Source organism: Anopheles cruzii, chromosome X, assembly GCF_943734635.1.
Source record: "Anopheles cruzii chromosome X, idAnoCruzAS_RS32_06, whole genome shotgun sequence".
Taxonomy (NCBI): Eukaryota; Metazoa; Arthropoda; class Insecta; order Diptera; family Culicidae; genus Anopheles; species Anopheles cruzii.
In genome coordinates this window covers 8,654,995-8,670,068 of record NC_069143.1, presented here as the reverse complement: position 1 = coordinate 8,670,068, position 15,074 = coordinate 8,654,995, and the positions used below count along the sequence as shown (strand labels likewise).

At 55.6% G+C, this 15,074-nt stretch overlaps 3 protein-coding genes across 3 annotated transcripts; 2 read left to right on the top strand and 1 right to left on the bottom strand.

Moving 5' to 3' along the window:
* Positions 1–648: 648 nt before the first annotated feature.
* LOC128278319 (uncharacterized) lies at positions 649–8,051 on the top strand. The gene is made up of 8 exons (XM_053017029.1): positions 649–697; positions 1,720–2,076; positions 2,980–3,092; positions 3,193–3,341; positions 3,416–3,644; positions 3,712–4,076; positions 4,142–4,298; positions 6,375–8,051. The coding sequence occupies exons 2-8, from the start codon at positions 2,001–2,003 to the stop codon at positions 8,016–8,018; spliced, it is 2,733 nt and encodes a 910-aa protein (XP_052872989.1). The 5' UTR covers positions 649–697; positions 1,720–2,000; the 3' UTR covers positions 8,019–8,051.
* A 1,349-nt stretch (positions 8,052–9,400) lies between these two features.
* LOC128279134 (uncharacterized) lies at positions 9,401–10,797 on the bottom strand. Its single transcript, XM_053017858.1, has 4 exons — positions 10,161–10,797; positions 9,928–10,081; positions 9,716–9,832; positions 9,401–9,518 (listed from the first exon to the last, which is right to left on the bottom strand). Exons 1-4 carry the CDS (start codon positions 10,795–10,797, stop codon positions 9,401–9,403), a joined length of 1,026 nt encoding a protein of 341 aa, XP_052873818.1.
* An 89-nt stretch (positions 10,798–10,886) lies between these two features.
* On the top strand, positions 10,887–12,310 carry LOC128279123 (uncharacterized). The gene is made up of 2 exons (XM_053017847.1): positions 10,887–11,007; positions 11,078–12,310. The coding sequence occupies exons 1-2, from the start codon at positions 10,887–10,889 to the stop codon at positions 12,058–12,060; spliced, it is 1,104 nt and encodes a 367-aa protein (XP_052873807.1). The 3' UTR covers positions 12,061–12,310.
* The last annotated feature ends 2,764 nt before the right edge of the window (positions 12,311–15,074 follow it).

The window sequence follows — 15,074 nt, the reverse complement described above, 5'->3', positions numbered from 1 at the left end:
CTTGCCTGATGGGCGAACTTTGGTAATTCAACCTGTTAAAGCGTTGTATGTTGCCGCAATATACGGCAGGCGCTTTTCAATAGGCGGTTCGGTGTCTTTCCACGCGGAGAAATTGGCGGACACCAGTGGAACTTTTCAAATCGAAAAAAAACGAACCGCAAGCGCAGGGCCACCAGGGTTTGGGGGTCCAATATGCAAGTTCTTGTGAGTCATGCCGGGTCATGCCTATTCCATTTGCCATGTACACCAGGGCGGCTACAAGGCAGGACTTTTCGCCGGCTGGGGCAAGCGGATGTGCACTTCACTACGTACGGACGTACTACGAGCAAACATCCCTTTTGGACCGGTGAACTATTGGTGTCCCTTGGTGCTGTGTGCGTCTGCTCTAGGTGTGTGTGTGTGTGTAAATTTAATCCCTCATCAACCGGGCCGGGAAATCATCACTATACTGTAGCCAATCGTCCGCTCACGATGCACTTCTGCCAGGTTGTGGCCTTTAGGGTCGAGGGTTCGATATCCCCCTATTTGTCTTGCGTACTTCGTGCGTCTGCGTGTAACTCGTGACGTGACATGTGTGTGTGTGTGAGAGAGTGTTCCATTGAAAAGGGCAGGACATTACACTGCGACTCGAAATCTGTGTTCTATTGTGCGGTGTCTCGTATGCTGAGCAGTAGCAGTTTAGGTTTCACCACGCTGCGTGAGTCGTAGCGTTTGTGAGTCACATCTTCGCCTTCCAATTCCTGTGTTCCTGCTGGCGTTTTAGTTGGCGTTTTGTTTCGATCCCTGTTCTGGGTGCCACAGTGCGTCCTGCCTGCAAAAACCTCGCACCGCCCTAGAGTGTGATTTAAGCTAATTGGAAAGCGTCTTCGTCGTCGTCAGCCCACACAATCAAACGGCGCGGTGGTCAATCGATGCAGTCGATACGCCTGGCTGCTATTTTGCACTGGTTCGCCGAAGAAAAGAAAAGTTTGTTTTCGTGTCGACTTTAATCGAGCGATCGAGGTGCATCGAGGCTGCAGCTCCGAACACCGAACTAGGTCTCCGAACGCTGCAAGAGCCGCTTGATTAAAACAGTGGAACCGAACAAGGATCAGCTTGCCGGTGGCTGTGGGCTGCTGGAATTGGAATGGAGCAAAACCAAAGGCGAAACAAAACGAAATGTAGTGTGTTTGGGTGAACGACAGAGAGAGAGAGAGAGAGAAAGAGAATAGAGGGAACTTTCTGTACTAAATGAAATCATCCGCTATATCACTAAGCTGCTCAAAAACCCCAAACCTCTCGATATGTTCCGCGCCGCAGCCTGACTATCCCGAACCGGAACAGGAATCATTCGAGTAGTTTATCGTTCCTATTGATTATCTCTACCTCACTCTCTCGCTCTCTCTTTTCTTCACACAAATACACGCACCAACGCGCTACTCCTCACCTCCCCCTTTGGACGCCACACACTCACCGTCGAGGGAACGATCTGGAAAGACCTTGAATTGTTTCGTGTCAGAGGTCGGTTGTAGCTTGGATCTTCAATCGATACTGCCAGCCGGAGCGCAAAATCGCCTAGCCGCCTAGGTCCCCTACCTCCCTGTGGATGCCCCGTGCATTCCTTCTTCCACATTCCAGCTGCCCAGCTGCCCAGCTGCTCTCGGGGCAGTGGCAAATCCTCACGAATCTTCTGCTCCACTATCACCACGTTTTGCTCTACCAACCTTCGTTCCACCCCAGGCAAGTGAACAGTTCCCCGGTGGCCAAACACCGTGTGATAGTAGCGCCCGGCGGGGGACCTTTACACACACCGTTGTAACACACCGTTGTACTAACATGGCGGACTCAATACCGGAACAATACCGGTAGAAGGTGTGTCGGCCAGGAGGAGGCAAACGGGCTACAGCCACACTTCGAAGGCAGCTAAATCAGCTGGTTAGTGAAGAAGGGGTGCCACTAACCTCACCCAACCGTCGGACGGCTCTCGGATTCACCCTCTTCACCCCGAAACTCTCCCAACGATGAGCGGCGGCGGCGGGACGAAAGACTCGTTCGACGAGCAGCTCGTCGACGAAAGCTCCCAGTATATGCTGGACGGTAAGTTGCCGATTGCTGCTGCTGCCGCTGCCCTTCGCGTGGTGTCCGATGTCTCGCTGGCTTCCGTTTTCGGTGTGTTTTCTTTCCCGCGGTGTGCGATTTTTCACGGGGGTACCTCAGTTTGGAACAGTTTTACGCCTTTGCCTGTGTGTGTATGTATGTGTGTGTGTGTGTGTGTAGGTACGTGTGTTTTGGTTTTATTTGTTTGCATTCCAATTGCTTCACCTCTTTTCGGACGGTCGATCGGTCGGAGCACACATTCGGTTCATGATTCGGTGTACTAGATGAAGAAGATGCTCACAGTATACTAGCAGAACCCGGGATAGTACGCCATTCGCTTCGACCAGTGCTTTGAAAGGGTGTCTAGTTGCTCGTCCTTTAAGGACCTTCGAGTATACGTGGCGTACATTTACATCCCCCAATACTGCGACGCGACGTACAACGAATGACAAGAACAGGGGGCAAATGGACGTGGGTGGGAATGCTTTTCTTGCCGAGAGTCCGAGCTTTCATCCATGGTTTCTATGGAAGATTTTTGCCAAAACACGCACTGGAAAAGGGCGGATCCATTTTCCGGTTTTCTTCAAGCGCCCCGAACCGGGGCGTAAATAGACCAGAGACAGAAACCTGACTTTTCGCCGTGAGCAAGGAGTAACTAAACAGGAAAGTGGGCTTCGGGAAAGGACACTTCCAAACCGGAATGCGTTCAAATACTTACGCTGAACTCGTATCCGACGTTCGCTGTCCGCCACGCCGCTCTAACATTGCACCAGAAACCCACCCTTTGATATCAGTGCACGCCAATATCCCAAACGAGCCATTTTGCTTGCTGCTTCCGTATGTTCGCCTATTTTGGTTTCTTATTTTCACATTTCTGTCTTTCTCTCTCTCGATAATCGGCAGATTTGCAACTGGCCGCCGAACTGGGGAAGACGCTGCTCGAACGCAACAAGGAGCTGGAGGCAACACTCAAGTACCATCAGAGCGTCATCGAGGACCAAGTGCAGGAAATAGAAGTACGCAGTGTACGGGGGTGACCAAAAGCAACCCAGCGACGCACCGTCTTGCGGTCTTGCGGTCTGGCTAATCTTCCCGCTGCTCTTTTCTTTCCCGTAGTACCTAACGAAACAGAATGGCGCGCTGCGCGAAGTGAACGATTCACGTATGAAAATTTACGAACAGCTGGAAGTGAGCATCCAGGACCTGGAGCGCGACAAGTACAAGCTAGCGCTAGAGTACCAGGCGGAAAAGAAGCACGTTAAACAGTAAGTCGGCGCTGGTGCGGCGCTGTGAGTATGATCTTACCACACCTTGCCCTCGGTTTGCTCTGTCCCTGCAGATTATGCTGCAATATCGAGAGCCTGGAAACCAAAGTGGAGGAGCTGACCAGGACGCTCGAGGAGGTACGCAGGCAGGCACAGGCAGAGCGGCGCAGCAAAACCGAACGATCGGCCACCCTGTCGCCGGACGCAAACGCGCCGGTCCAGTGGGATGTGGAGCTAAATGCCAAACGCAGCGGGTCCGTCGCCAGTCGGAACAGCGACACAGAACAGACGGCCAACGTGGCGGTAGGTTGCGTAGAAAGCAATCCTAGGAAGGTCTGCCCATAATGCCCAGGTGTTTTTTGCCTCTCAGGGTCACCGGATGCCCACGGTGGAGCCTTCCGGTCCGTATTTGCCATCCGCCGATTCCGCCGTCAGTGGGCCAGGGAGCGGGATTGACGAGGGCGCGGAAGTGCGAGCTGACCGAGGACACATCGAGCTAGACGAGCTGCAGCGCGGCAGCGATGAGGTGGACGATGAGGTGATCCGCATGATACAGGCGCTCGAGCGAACGCAGAAAAGCTTTATGCTCGAGCAGAGCAAAGTGGTCGAGCTGGAGGAGCAGCTGGCAGCCATCGCCCAGGAGAACCAAGCGCTCCAAAAGAAGCTGATGCAGGTGCACCCGACCGAGGAGATGATATCCGTGCATCACGAGCTGTCGGTTTTGGACGAGGTTATGTAAGTTGCCTGTAGGCGAGTGACGCGCCCTCCTTTTCACGTTTCTGCCCGTTTTTTCTGGTCAGGCAAGGGCAAATGTGCACGAGGTGTTTGCGGGGCTTCGAGGATCGTCCGGATGGGGACTCAATCATCACCGGCACCGAAGACGATGACCGCAGCCTAATCGACCTCATCGAGATCTCCGACGTGCCACGGATGTACCGGTCGTCGATAAACATTCAGGTATATTGCCGATGCGTTGCGTTTGGTCGCTCACCAAAAGCATGGCAGAAAGTGGGACGGAAAAGAGGCTTAAGGATTTGTAATGTAGTGGATGGGACGCGCATAACTCCTTTGGCTAATATTAGACGCTTGAACTTCCTGTTACGTAGTGGGTACGGAGAACCCTTTCCTGTCTGATCTGCATTTGTGGCACTTGTGGAGAGTTCAGCACCCTCTGAAAAGTAGTTCGCATGCGGGAAGGGTCTTAGTGCTTGTAGCAATCATTTTGTTAAGTAAGTTACGACTGGTGACGGTGGTAATGGTGTTTATTTGTCGTCTGTCTAGTTACTGCATCCCCCTCTTCCAAACTATGGGGTGTTTTTCGCTTAACTAGCAGCTTCCTTAAGAAGCATGCATACTAAACAACTCTTTCGCGCTCTCTCTGTCTCTTTCTTGCTCTCTTCTGCTTTCGCTCAGTCTTTCTTGTGTGTCTCGTAGGTTCCTCTAGCGTTTTCGCTATCCACACTTTCCCAATAGATGCCCCCATTACGATGCTGTTGTATCCTTTCATTCATTCGTTTGAGTATGTGTATTTGTTTTTTTGTTTTGTACTGTGTGATGTTTGTCGCTTACTTACGCTGCCCCTTTCGTTATTTTTGTGTGTGTTATTTTACACTTTCCTTACTCTTTCCGTTTCTTTTTGTTTTGTTTTTTCTCTCTTTTCATCTTCTTCGTCTTCTGTAGGCAAAGTGTTGCCCAATCTGTACCCATTCGACCAAGAGTCTGCACGAGCTTCCCATCAATCTAGTTAAACTTTTGCTCGAACTGTGGCTAGCCGTAGTCCGAAAGTTCACCATCCTCAAATGGATGCTCAATTTTTTCCATAGGCCCGCCCTTCTCGTTCACCAGTTACTTAATACACCCAGCTACGAGCAGCTGAACTGCCTGTAACTAGCAGGGGTTAGCGGCTTCACTTTCCCGACCCGGTTTCGCCACGCCACCCCGTTCGGCCGCAATCGGCAGAGATCAGTAAGGCAGCCGGAGCACCATTCTCATTTGGCCGGCTGTGACCCATTTGGTTTCGCGGCCGTAAATGTAATGCTTTGCTGGGCGTATCAGTCGGAGAGAGTTGCAAAACAGTCATTCGTACACGGTTCCAATCCTCGCCTTCCTCACAACCGAATCCCAGTAGCGGTTAAGGACTCAAAGTCAAACTAAAACAAACCAGGCCAGGCCACTAACAACCACCGGCCACCAGCTGACCCCCGGGAGTTGGCAGCAATTTTGTTTTGAGGGACAGAGCGCGCGGCTCAAGCGTCGCGCACTGCCTGTTCGTGTACAAATTCCATAGTTCCGTAAGCGCGGTACCACAGCATTAAGGTTGTAGTGTTTTAATATGCCAGATCAGTAACCGTAACCGCTAGAACCTACCCATCTGACAGTGACAGCCAATGATAACGACAATGCCATCCCTCTCTGAGCGGACCTATCGTTTCAGCGCTGTATAAATCTTAATACGGCAGCTTACCGAGCCAGCCGCGATTTGTTTAACGTGTTAGGGATCCTAGGCATTGAAGCCCTGGACGAGAGTAGTTCCGACAGGCACAATGGTGGGTTTCGGCTTTTTTTATGACTTGTGGGCGGTAAAGAACTGAAGGCCTGTGGGCCCGAAGGCGGCCCACAGAGATCCTTGTATTAAATTATATTAAATTGGTTTGTTCCTTCTGTTTTATGTTTTGTTTTTATTTTTGTTAGTTCCTATGTGTATTATTTATTTGGGCTCCGGCTCGAGCTGTCAGTTTCAATATTTTTCATTGCCGTAGATATCTGAGGGACCGTTTGCGGGGGCCGCCAAGGCCGCCTCGGCCGGATAAGTAGTATTCGCAAGCGTCCCTATAGAAAACCGACTACCTTCTGCATGTAATCTACGTACTAACGCTACAAAAAAAGACGAAACAGTACTTGTAACTGTTGGCCTCTGGAGGAAAATGACCGAGAAATCTATTTATAGTCTTCGTTCCATTTTGTCGTTTCCCTCTTCAACCATCTGTTCACAACCATCGCGCAACGTCGGGGACTGGTTCACCGCTGGAGCAGCTCGCACCGACGAAACCGGACAGCCTGGACCTGTCGGGAGGCGCCAGTGCCGCCGCCAACCCGTACCGGGAGCTCGTGGAAAAGTACGAAGCACTGCTCGAGGTGCACCGACAGCCGGCTCCGGCGGTACGCAAGACTGCCACCGGTTCCGGCAACAACACGCCCGTCGACAGCTGCCAACCACAGGAGTTACCAAACGGTGGCGGTGGTGGCGCCAGCAGGGGATCCTTTGCCGATCCTCCGCGCTACTTGATCGAGATCAATCCACCGCTGATGGGCGATTCGGCGTACCACAGTCGGCGACGACCATCGGACGAGCAGCGGCCGCCAACGGCCGCCGCCGTCACTGGCGCCGCCGTCGCCACCGTACCCGCGAAAGGCGCCCCTCAGTCGGAGTACTCGGAGACGGAGACCGCTAGCTCGGGCTACTCGGACGAGGTAAGCAACAAGGCCACGCAGACGGACGAGAGCCCGCGCAACTTCCTGTGCACGATCGCGGACGGTAAGGATTGGCGGTTCAGCATCTACGAGGACCAGAGCGCGATCGACTCGCGGTTCCGCTTCAGCCCCGCTCACCGCGAACTGTTCCGGGAGATTTTCAGCGTGCTGAAGCGCGCCGCTGAGAACCGGGACGAGGGCGATCAGCTGCCCCTGCTCGACGATACCAAGCCGCCGGCCCCATCGGTGCCAGTGCCGGTGCCGCCGATGGTCGGGCTGACGGCGTCCCGGGTGCCACCGGTTACGCCGGCCAACGAGGAGCCACCGAGCGAGTTCGGGGACGGGGACGATACCGCCAGCTTCATCACCACTACGTCGTCCGCCGTCAGCGAACAGTCGTTCGCCATGTCCGAGTGTATCACCAAATCCGAGCGCCGCAAAATGGCGCGCCAGCAGCACCAATCGTCGGCCACCCTGACTACCGGTGCGGCAGGCCAAGCAGACGGGGACGGAGCAAGCGCAGTCGGCCAGCAGGCCGGCACGCCAGGCATACTGCCGCTCCCGCTCGAATACCTCTCGGTGGCGGTGGGTGTAAGTAAGCGCCGCTCTCGTCGCCGACGCAGCCATCGCACCCCACCCGGTGCCGACGCAAGCGGCCAACAGGTGGCGGCGCCACCGGCGGCCTCTATCGCACCGCAAACCACACCCCGCAGCCACGGGCGGAAGAACCGGTACCGGCCGTGGAACCCGGACAAGGATGGCGGTGGCCCACCGATATCGGTGGGTGTGGGCGTTCCGGCTTCCGGCCGGCGGACGACCACCAAATGGGACGGCAGTACGATGACGATCTACAACCGTTGCCTCAAATCGCCATCCCTCTCGCCATCGGCAGCGGCGGCGGCGGCGGCGGTGGCCACCTCCTCCACCCCGGCGACTGAACGCAGCCACAAACCCCAGCCAGCGGCCAGCAGCAGGGCAGCCAGCTACGCAGGCAACCGCTACGCCGAGCTGGCCGGCGGCGAGGACGACGGCAGCGAGATCGTCCAGTTCACGCCGTCGACCGCATCCCAGCACCTGCACAATCTACAGAAGCTCGATCTGTCCTACGCGGAGGTGCTGCGCCGTGCCGACACCTGCCATCCGTATAATGTCTCCCGACGTCGCCACCAGCAGCAGCAGCAGCAGCAACCGCAGCAGCCACAATAGCACTAGAGGCTCTTCTCCTTTCTCTTTTATCACTCCAACTCTGTAATTCCAATAAATCCCAACCTGTATGTTATAAGTCAGACGTTGCAAATCAGACAAGACACTGCGTGCGTGACTGTGTTGTGTGTGTGTGTATTTATTTATTTTTATCATATTTCTCTCTCTCTCGCCAAGCGTGGTGTATCATTCGAGTCGTTAAGGGTCCAGTCCACGACTTCCGGATGAGTACACCGGGCACACCGCACGAACTGCATTGCCGCCGGTCATGTTCTGTGGACCACTGTTACTGTTTGTTTTGCTGTTTTTTAGGCCCGCCGACGTACGAACCGCCATCGCCAGGACAGCGTGGCACCGTGTGCGCGCAAGGACACGATAGTCAACCAACACGACGAAGCAAAGCAGCAAAACTTAAATGTAATTAATTGTATCGGTGCCGGAGGAGGAGGCACGTGGGCTGCAGGTACCGCAGCATCATCGACACGAAGCAAACGAACGCCGCACCACTGCGGCATACTACGTGGTTTGGGCATGCGTCACGTTGGGCCTTAATGCCCCTTCAATAGCCGAGTTGACGCCGAACATGATTCATTCTTTCGGATGCCTGTTTTGGAGGAACCTGAACGAAAGCATTGCATTACTTAGGAATGGGCAATTAGTTACCGGAAAATAAGGCTGCGGAAAATCCTCGCTGTTCCGACTTGATCAACTTGAGCGCAAAACTGTGAGCTTGGTGTGGTGCTTCGTAAGGCTTTGCCCGTTCCTAGTAATAATAAATAATAATACAGTGCAGAGGCTCTTCGCCGGGGGATCCCAGTCAAGCATATCCTGTTGCTTTCTCGCGGTGAACCACGACCGCCGCATCGCTTTCCGTTGCCTACTCTTTTTTTTTGTAGCTACCTTCGTTTCAACTAGTGTCCTACCGTCGCCTAAATTCTAACAAGGAGTTGCTTTCCTGAGCGCTCTCGTCTGTTTGCCTGGCTCTGGCCATCTGTCTAGAGAATCTGTACAAATACAATTAATACAAAATAGCAACTGAACTAACTGAACATTTCGAACATTCGTTGACACACAACACACAAAGTGGTCGTTCGATTGAATCTCGAAGAAGGATGTTTTGGTCCGCAGGAGCTGGCTCGCTGATCGGCGAACCACGTAGCAAGCTCTGAGGGGTTGACCAGCAGCAGCAGCAGCAGAGTCGCGCACACCTTTCCGATTGCTCTCCCCGGGGCTTCGAGTGCTGCATTACAGTTCGCTGGTCATTGGGCCTTCGTCGTCGTCGTCGTCGTCGGTTTTCGTCGTCCGAGTCGTCGCTCGGCGTTTTTAGCTATCGCAATCGGGACTGGGGCATCGGTGATTGTACTGTGATTGTACGGTGCGGCGGCTCAGTAGCAGCGGCACTTTTCGGCCGGACAGGCCGACTTGAAGTTGAGACACTGGTCGAGGCAGTACACATCTGCACCTTCCTGTCCCGCTATTTCGCCGATTGCTTCGCACGTTTGACTTTTGGGCGCACGCCCGCATTGCAACACGAAACGGGAAGGAGACAGAAAGAGAGCGAGAGAAAGAGAGAGAAAGCGAATCACAAAATAGTGGACCAGCAAACGAGCATCAGTGCTTCAGGCAGGCAGGTGCGTTGCCGCAGGTGGTAAGAAGCGCCCCGCGAAAAGTTCTTCCCACCATTGGCGGGTGCTACTTACGGGCAGTGACAGGCAATCTCCGGGCAGTTTGGCGGGTAGCGCAGGCAGTTGTTCTGGCACCAGTCATCCATGCCGATGAAGCTGCGGTAGGCCGCGGTCGGTACGCACACCTGGTCCCTGGAACCGAACCGAACGATAAAGAAAGAAATAAACATTCGTTCCTGGAAGCTCCACTCCGTGCGAACCGGAAATTCCGCCGCGCGTCAACCTACCGGATGATCAGCGGGTACACGTTGTCCGGCTGCGGGTCGCGGAAGTCCCGGTAGTACAGCAGGAACGGATTGTTGGCGGAAGCGGTGAACAGGGGTGGCCGGCCGCCACCGGTGTTGGACACGATGCTGACGTCCGCGCAGTTGCGGAACGTTTCTGCAGGGCGGGAGAGAGAGAGAGAGAGAGCAGTTTAGAGCAGATGGCAGGGTGACAGGGGCTTCGGAGCTGGACTTACCTGGTCGGCCGCACCCGATGCCCTCGGTACCGTTGTCACAGCGTCCCCACATGTTGCCCGTGTAGTAGACCCACTGCAGCGCACAGGAGACGCAGGTGACGTACGGTGGCAGCTGGACCCGGTACCGGAACACGTCCTTCTTGCCCGACTCGGGCGGTATGTGGAAGCGGACTTCGCGCGTCCCGGACAGGTAGAGCGGGTACTGGTCGAAGCAGGACTGGGGCGCGGCACCGCGGAAGCTGTTCTCCGGGCAGAGGTGCAACTCGAACCGGCCCATATGGTTGGCGGTGAGCTCGATCTCGACGTCGATCGTCTGCCCGGCTACGTAGCGGCGCGTCACGATCCCCTGCCCGTACTCGCCGCCCGTCTCGTGCGGGCGCGGTGCCCGCAAGTGGTACGCGTCGCCGCACGTCCCGCAGTGGCCCCCGTTCTGCTCCCACTGGACGGCGTACCCGCCACAGAACAGCTCGTTGTCGTTGTAGTTGACCGGGTTCGGGAACCCGAACCGCCACATCGCGTTCCGGGCCGGCGGATCCATGAGCCGGCCGTGGCCGCGCACGCCTCCGCCACCCAGCAGAGCCAGCCCGGCCACCACCAGCATCCGGGCAATCGGTGTCCACATCGGACGCGAGTCCATCTGACGAGAGATGGAGAGATGGAGCTCGAGTTCATCACCTAAAATGTAGCAAACCCCGTTCTCCGTGTCTTTCTTCAATTGCAGGCGCCATGAACCGGGTTGGCAGGGAACCGTCGTTCGGCTGGGTCGTGCTGTCGCTGGGCGTGCTACTGGGACTGGACCAAGAAGCGCGGGCCATGACCGGCCAGAGCACGCCGGCCAATCGCCTCGGTAAGCTTGCTCGCACAGACTCCCCCCCCCTGTCAGAAGAAAACCCGTCTGACCCGTCGTGGATTTGCAGGTGACAGTAGCTGCGAGCAGCGGACGACGACGACGACCAGCCAGTACGAGGAGTACTTCGACATCGACAAGATCGGCAACAACCGCACCGAGCAGCACATCGTCGACCTGGAGCTGCTTGTGCGGGTCCACAACATGCAGGAGGAGCTGGCGATCCTGCTGTCCGCGGCCAACCGGTCCCGCCAGCACCCGGACTACGGGCAGACGTACGAGGTGCGCGTCAGCAATGTGTACACGGTGATCTACAAGGAAACGCTGCGCATGTCCGCCCACCACAGCCACACGTTCAGCTTCTTCCCGGGTGACCAGTTCCGGCTGCGGATCCAGATCACGCGCAGCGGCGACATCACCGTCGCCATCCCGGTGCTCCAGAAGCAAACGATCCTGGCGGTGCACGACGACCGCACCCCGATCGAGGTGTCGTACATCAGCTTCGGGTCGCGCATGAACGCCTACCCGGTCACGATCTACTTCAGCTGTGCCGACGGCGACGGAGCACTGCCGTCCGGTCCGTGGCCACCGTCGGATCCGTACGCGCCGAACCAACACTCGGACGAGCAGCAGGAGGTGCCAATGTTCTGGCAACAGGGCAACGACGCTGGCAACGACGGACTGCCCACCTCGGAGGACGAAGAGGAGGGGCACCGGGAGCGTGGAGAGGATCGCAGTACAGCCGGGCGGGGCACCACATCTGACAGGGGCAGTGACAGCAGCGAAAGCCTGTCCTGCCCGGTCTGCCCGAAACCCGAAAAGTGCGAAGTGATCGTGCGGGCGTGCACCTCCGACACCTCGAAGGACCTGCTGATGGGGACCGGATCCGGGGCCACGACGTCCACGGGGGGCGAGAAGCAGAAGTACTTCTTCTACTTCAACGTCTACCTGAGCAGCAAAAACGACAAGAACTTTAAGGCGACGGAGGCAGCGGCAGTGGACCAACAGCGGCAGCCAGGAGGGGGGTCACACCAGGCCCAGGGCCGTAACTGAGCCGACGGCACCCAACCGGGGGCCGTTCCTCTACGTTCTTTTCACATATCCCTTCCCTAGAACATATCGTTCCCTCTAAGCAGCTCGCTAGTCTCGATAGCAGAAAAGTTGAATCCCCGTATTTGGTATTTGGCATCGGGGTCGTTGGCCTCCTCTTTACATTCGGGATCACCTCTGGTGCAGCAGCACTCCGGAGCGTCCGTTTAATTAGTGCCCAGTAGATAGACGCGCGCACACACACACCCTCTCTATTTGGCGTGTGCCGATTCGGAAACAGATTCTAGTATTTTATATTTATAAACGCAAATACAGCAACGATAATCAAAGCAGCAGCGCCTCGCGTATCTGTATCTGGCCTAATCCACCGCGGAACTGATGCCGAAAAGGGGAGCTCTTGCCGTGGTCGTTATTGGCTGACATTTAATCACTTTTGCTCCTTATCGGTTCACGTCAGGTACCACATCCAGACAGTCAATCAACAGTTCGACAGCCTTCAAGTCGTGGATCGTCTCCTCCGTTATGTCGTTGTTAGTTGTTATCCTTTAACGCTAGATAGGTGAAGCTCATAGCGACTTCGAACTTTCGGTCACCTGTTCATCCCTGTCAGTCAGCTCGTCGCCACATTGGGAACATGTAGAACGACAATGGAAAGAGGGACGTATCATGCTAAGTAAAGTGTTTTCACCAAACACTATAGCAATCCAGGACTCAGGCCGTATCTGTGTGAGGTCAGGCTACTAAAGCTGCCCATGTAATATGATCCTCGCAGTCCGCGGTCAATCGGTAACATCATCGCCCACCAGACTCGCTCGGAATGTCAACGAGTGTCGCGTGGTGCCCACGTTGGCGAAGAGAATGGCCCGATTCGGATGGTCACCTTCTTACAGGCAGCAGCGCCGAAGGGCGTATGTTGCCCGTTTTAGTTTTTATGGACACACGGACACACACTGTGAATGCTCGTTGGACCTGCAAAACGCGTTAATATAGAAGGTTGACCTGAAACTTGATGCCCACCAGGGACAGGGGACGGTCCAGAAGGCGTTTTCAACAGGAAACGGACCCTTTTTCAAATGCTAGAATGTACGAGGCGAGGCATAAGTACAGTCCGGCCATTCAAAGTAATTCTTCGTGTTACACACGATACGCCTTGCAAATTTCCAGGCTGTGGACTTAGGATTCGAGTGAAGTGCAAGGTGAATCACACAATTGTTAGATGTATCTGTCTATTTGGGAGCTTATCAAAATAAATTGAAAAAAAATAAAATAAATAACAAATAAAAATGATGAAAACTTAAAGCCCGGCTACGCCATCCTCTACGGTACTGCTCCAGGGAGAACTCCCCAAAAGTCCCCGAACCACCCAAAAGTACCGTGGACCGCTACTTTGTTTCATGCCCGTCTCTGCTTTCTGCGGCGCTGTTTGGTTCTTTCTTAGCGTTCGGTTTTTGCCTCCGAAAGCAGCAAGGATTACAAGACCGCATTGGTTTAGAAAGACGCGGCGATTTCCAGTCGTGGCCAGCCTTAAAGTTCGATAAAAACCCCGTCTGAACCCCATAAACAAGCATCCTTCGGCGTTCCGCAAAATAACCGCATGGCGATGGCTGTCAACCTCAGCTCTGTGTACAAACAAACGAAGCGCTCCGTCAAATGATCGCAGCGTAAGGTTCACGGAGTGTGTTGTTTACCGGGGCCACAACGATGTGCCGCCCCGTCCATAGACACCTGCATCACCTGCCGACCGGCCGGCCGGGAGTCCAAAAGGCCACAGAGATCGCGCTCCGAATTCTAGGAGCAAACTACAGATGACGAACAAACCCCGCGTGCGAAAGAAAGACACAAAGACAGAGAGAGACAGGGGAATGGAAAGAACGAGCGCAGTGTGTGTCCGCACCCCGTTCTGGACCACCGCCGCCTCCTGCAGCACCTCCGGTAGAAACGGAAGCCTCGTGCTAGCCGCGTGTGTGTTGTCCTGTGATGCATTTCTGACCAGGTTTTTGTTGTTTTGCAGGAATTGCGCTCTCGCGCGCGCCAGGAAGGGATGGCGGGACGGGGGGACGGTGCGACGGCCGTCGACGATCTTGTTGCAGCGCACGGCACGCACGCAATCCCCAGAACGCGACACTAAATGCCAAGGACGTACTGGGGCCCCCAGCACTCAGAAGCCTCCGCCCCGCGGACCCGGACTCTTTGTTGATTGTTGCTCGAAAGGGCATCGGCCAGGCGAGCCCGGACCAGGTTCGGGCTTGGAAGCCAGTGGTGGTGGTGGTGGTGGTGGTGGGGCCGGGGTTGGAAGCCAACCCACCATACCACACACCACCACTTCACCACGTTTCTGCGGGGGAACACATTTCGAGGAAGAATTTGACAGTCGGCGACAAGCCGTTCCCAGCCAGATCGATTAGCACCCTCTTAGGCGCATTCTGGGCGCATTCCTCATTCCCGTGTCGTGTCCTTGTGGGGCAGGTGGCTCATCTTGGACCAGCTCCTAGCGATAAGCGGAACCCCAGTTGGCTAGTGACGGGGTCGCTATCGGGGTCAATCCGTCAGGGTAGCTTGAGATTGAGGCCCGCAGTGCTCGTCCAATTCGTGAAAGGTGACACGCACACACACACGCACGCACTCACGCACGTGTACGGCGTTGCAGGCGCGGCGACCCCAACGCCACGGCGCCGCAGGGATACATGATGTCAAGGAAATTACCGAAGATGACCGACCGATGCTACCATTCAGCGCATCACATACCAGACACACACGCACACACACACACACACGCGCAGAGTTATTAAGAGTCTCCCCGACGTGCCCGCGCCGCCGCTCCCGCCGGGAGCTCCCGGGACTCGCTGGACCCGTATAGGGCAGACAGAGCCAGACGACATCGACGACAGAGATGTCCCCCCAGGTCCAGGCCGACTGGACGAAGGGGAAGTGCGGTGGGGGGAGTGGGGGGAGGGTTCAGGGCGGGGTACACGTCCAGCTGACCTTTCGGGGACCGGGGACTGACCAACGCGCATCGC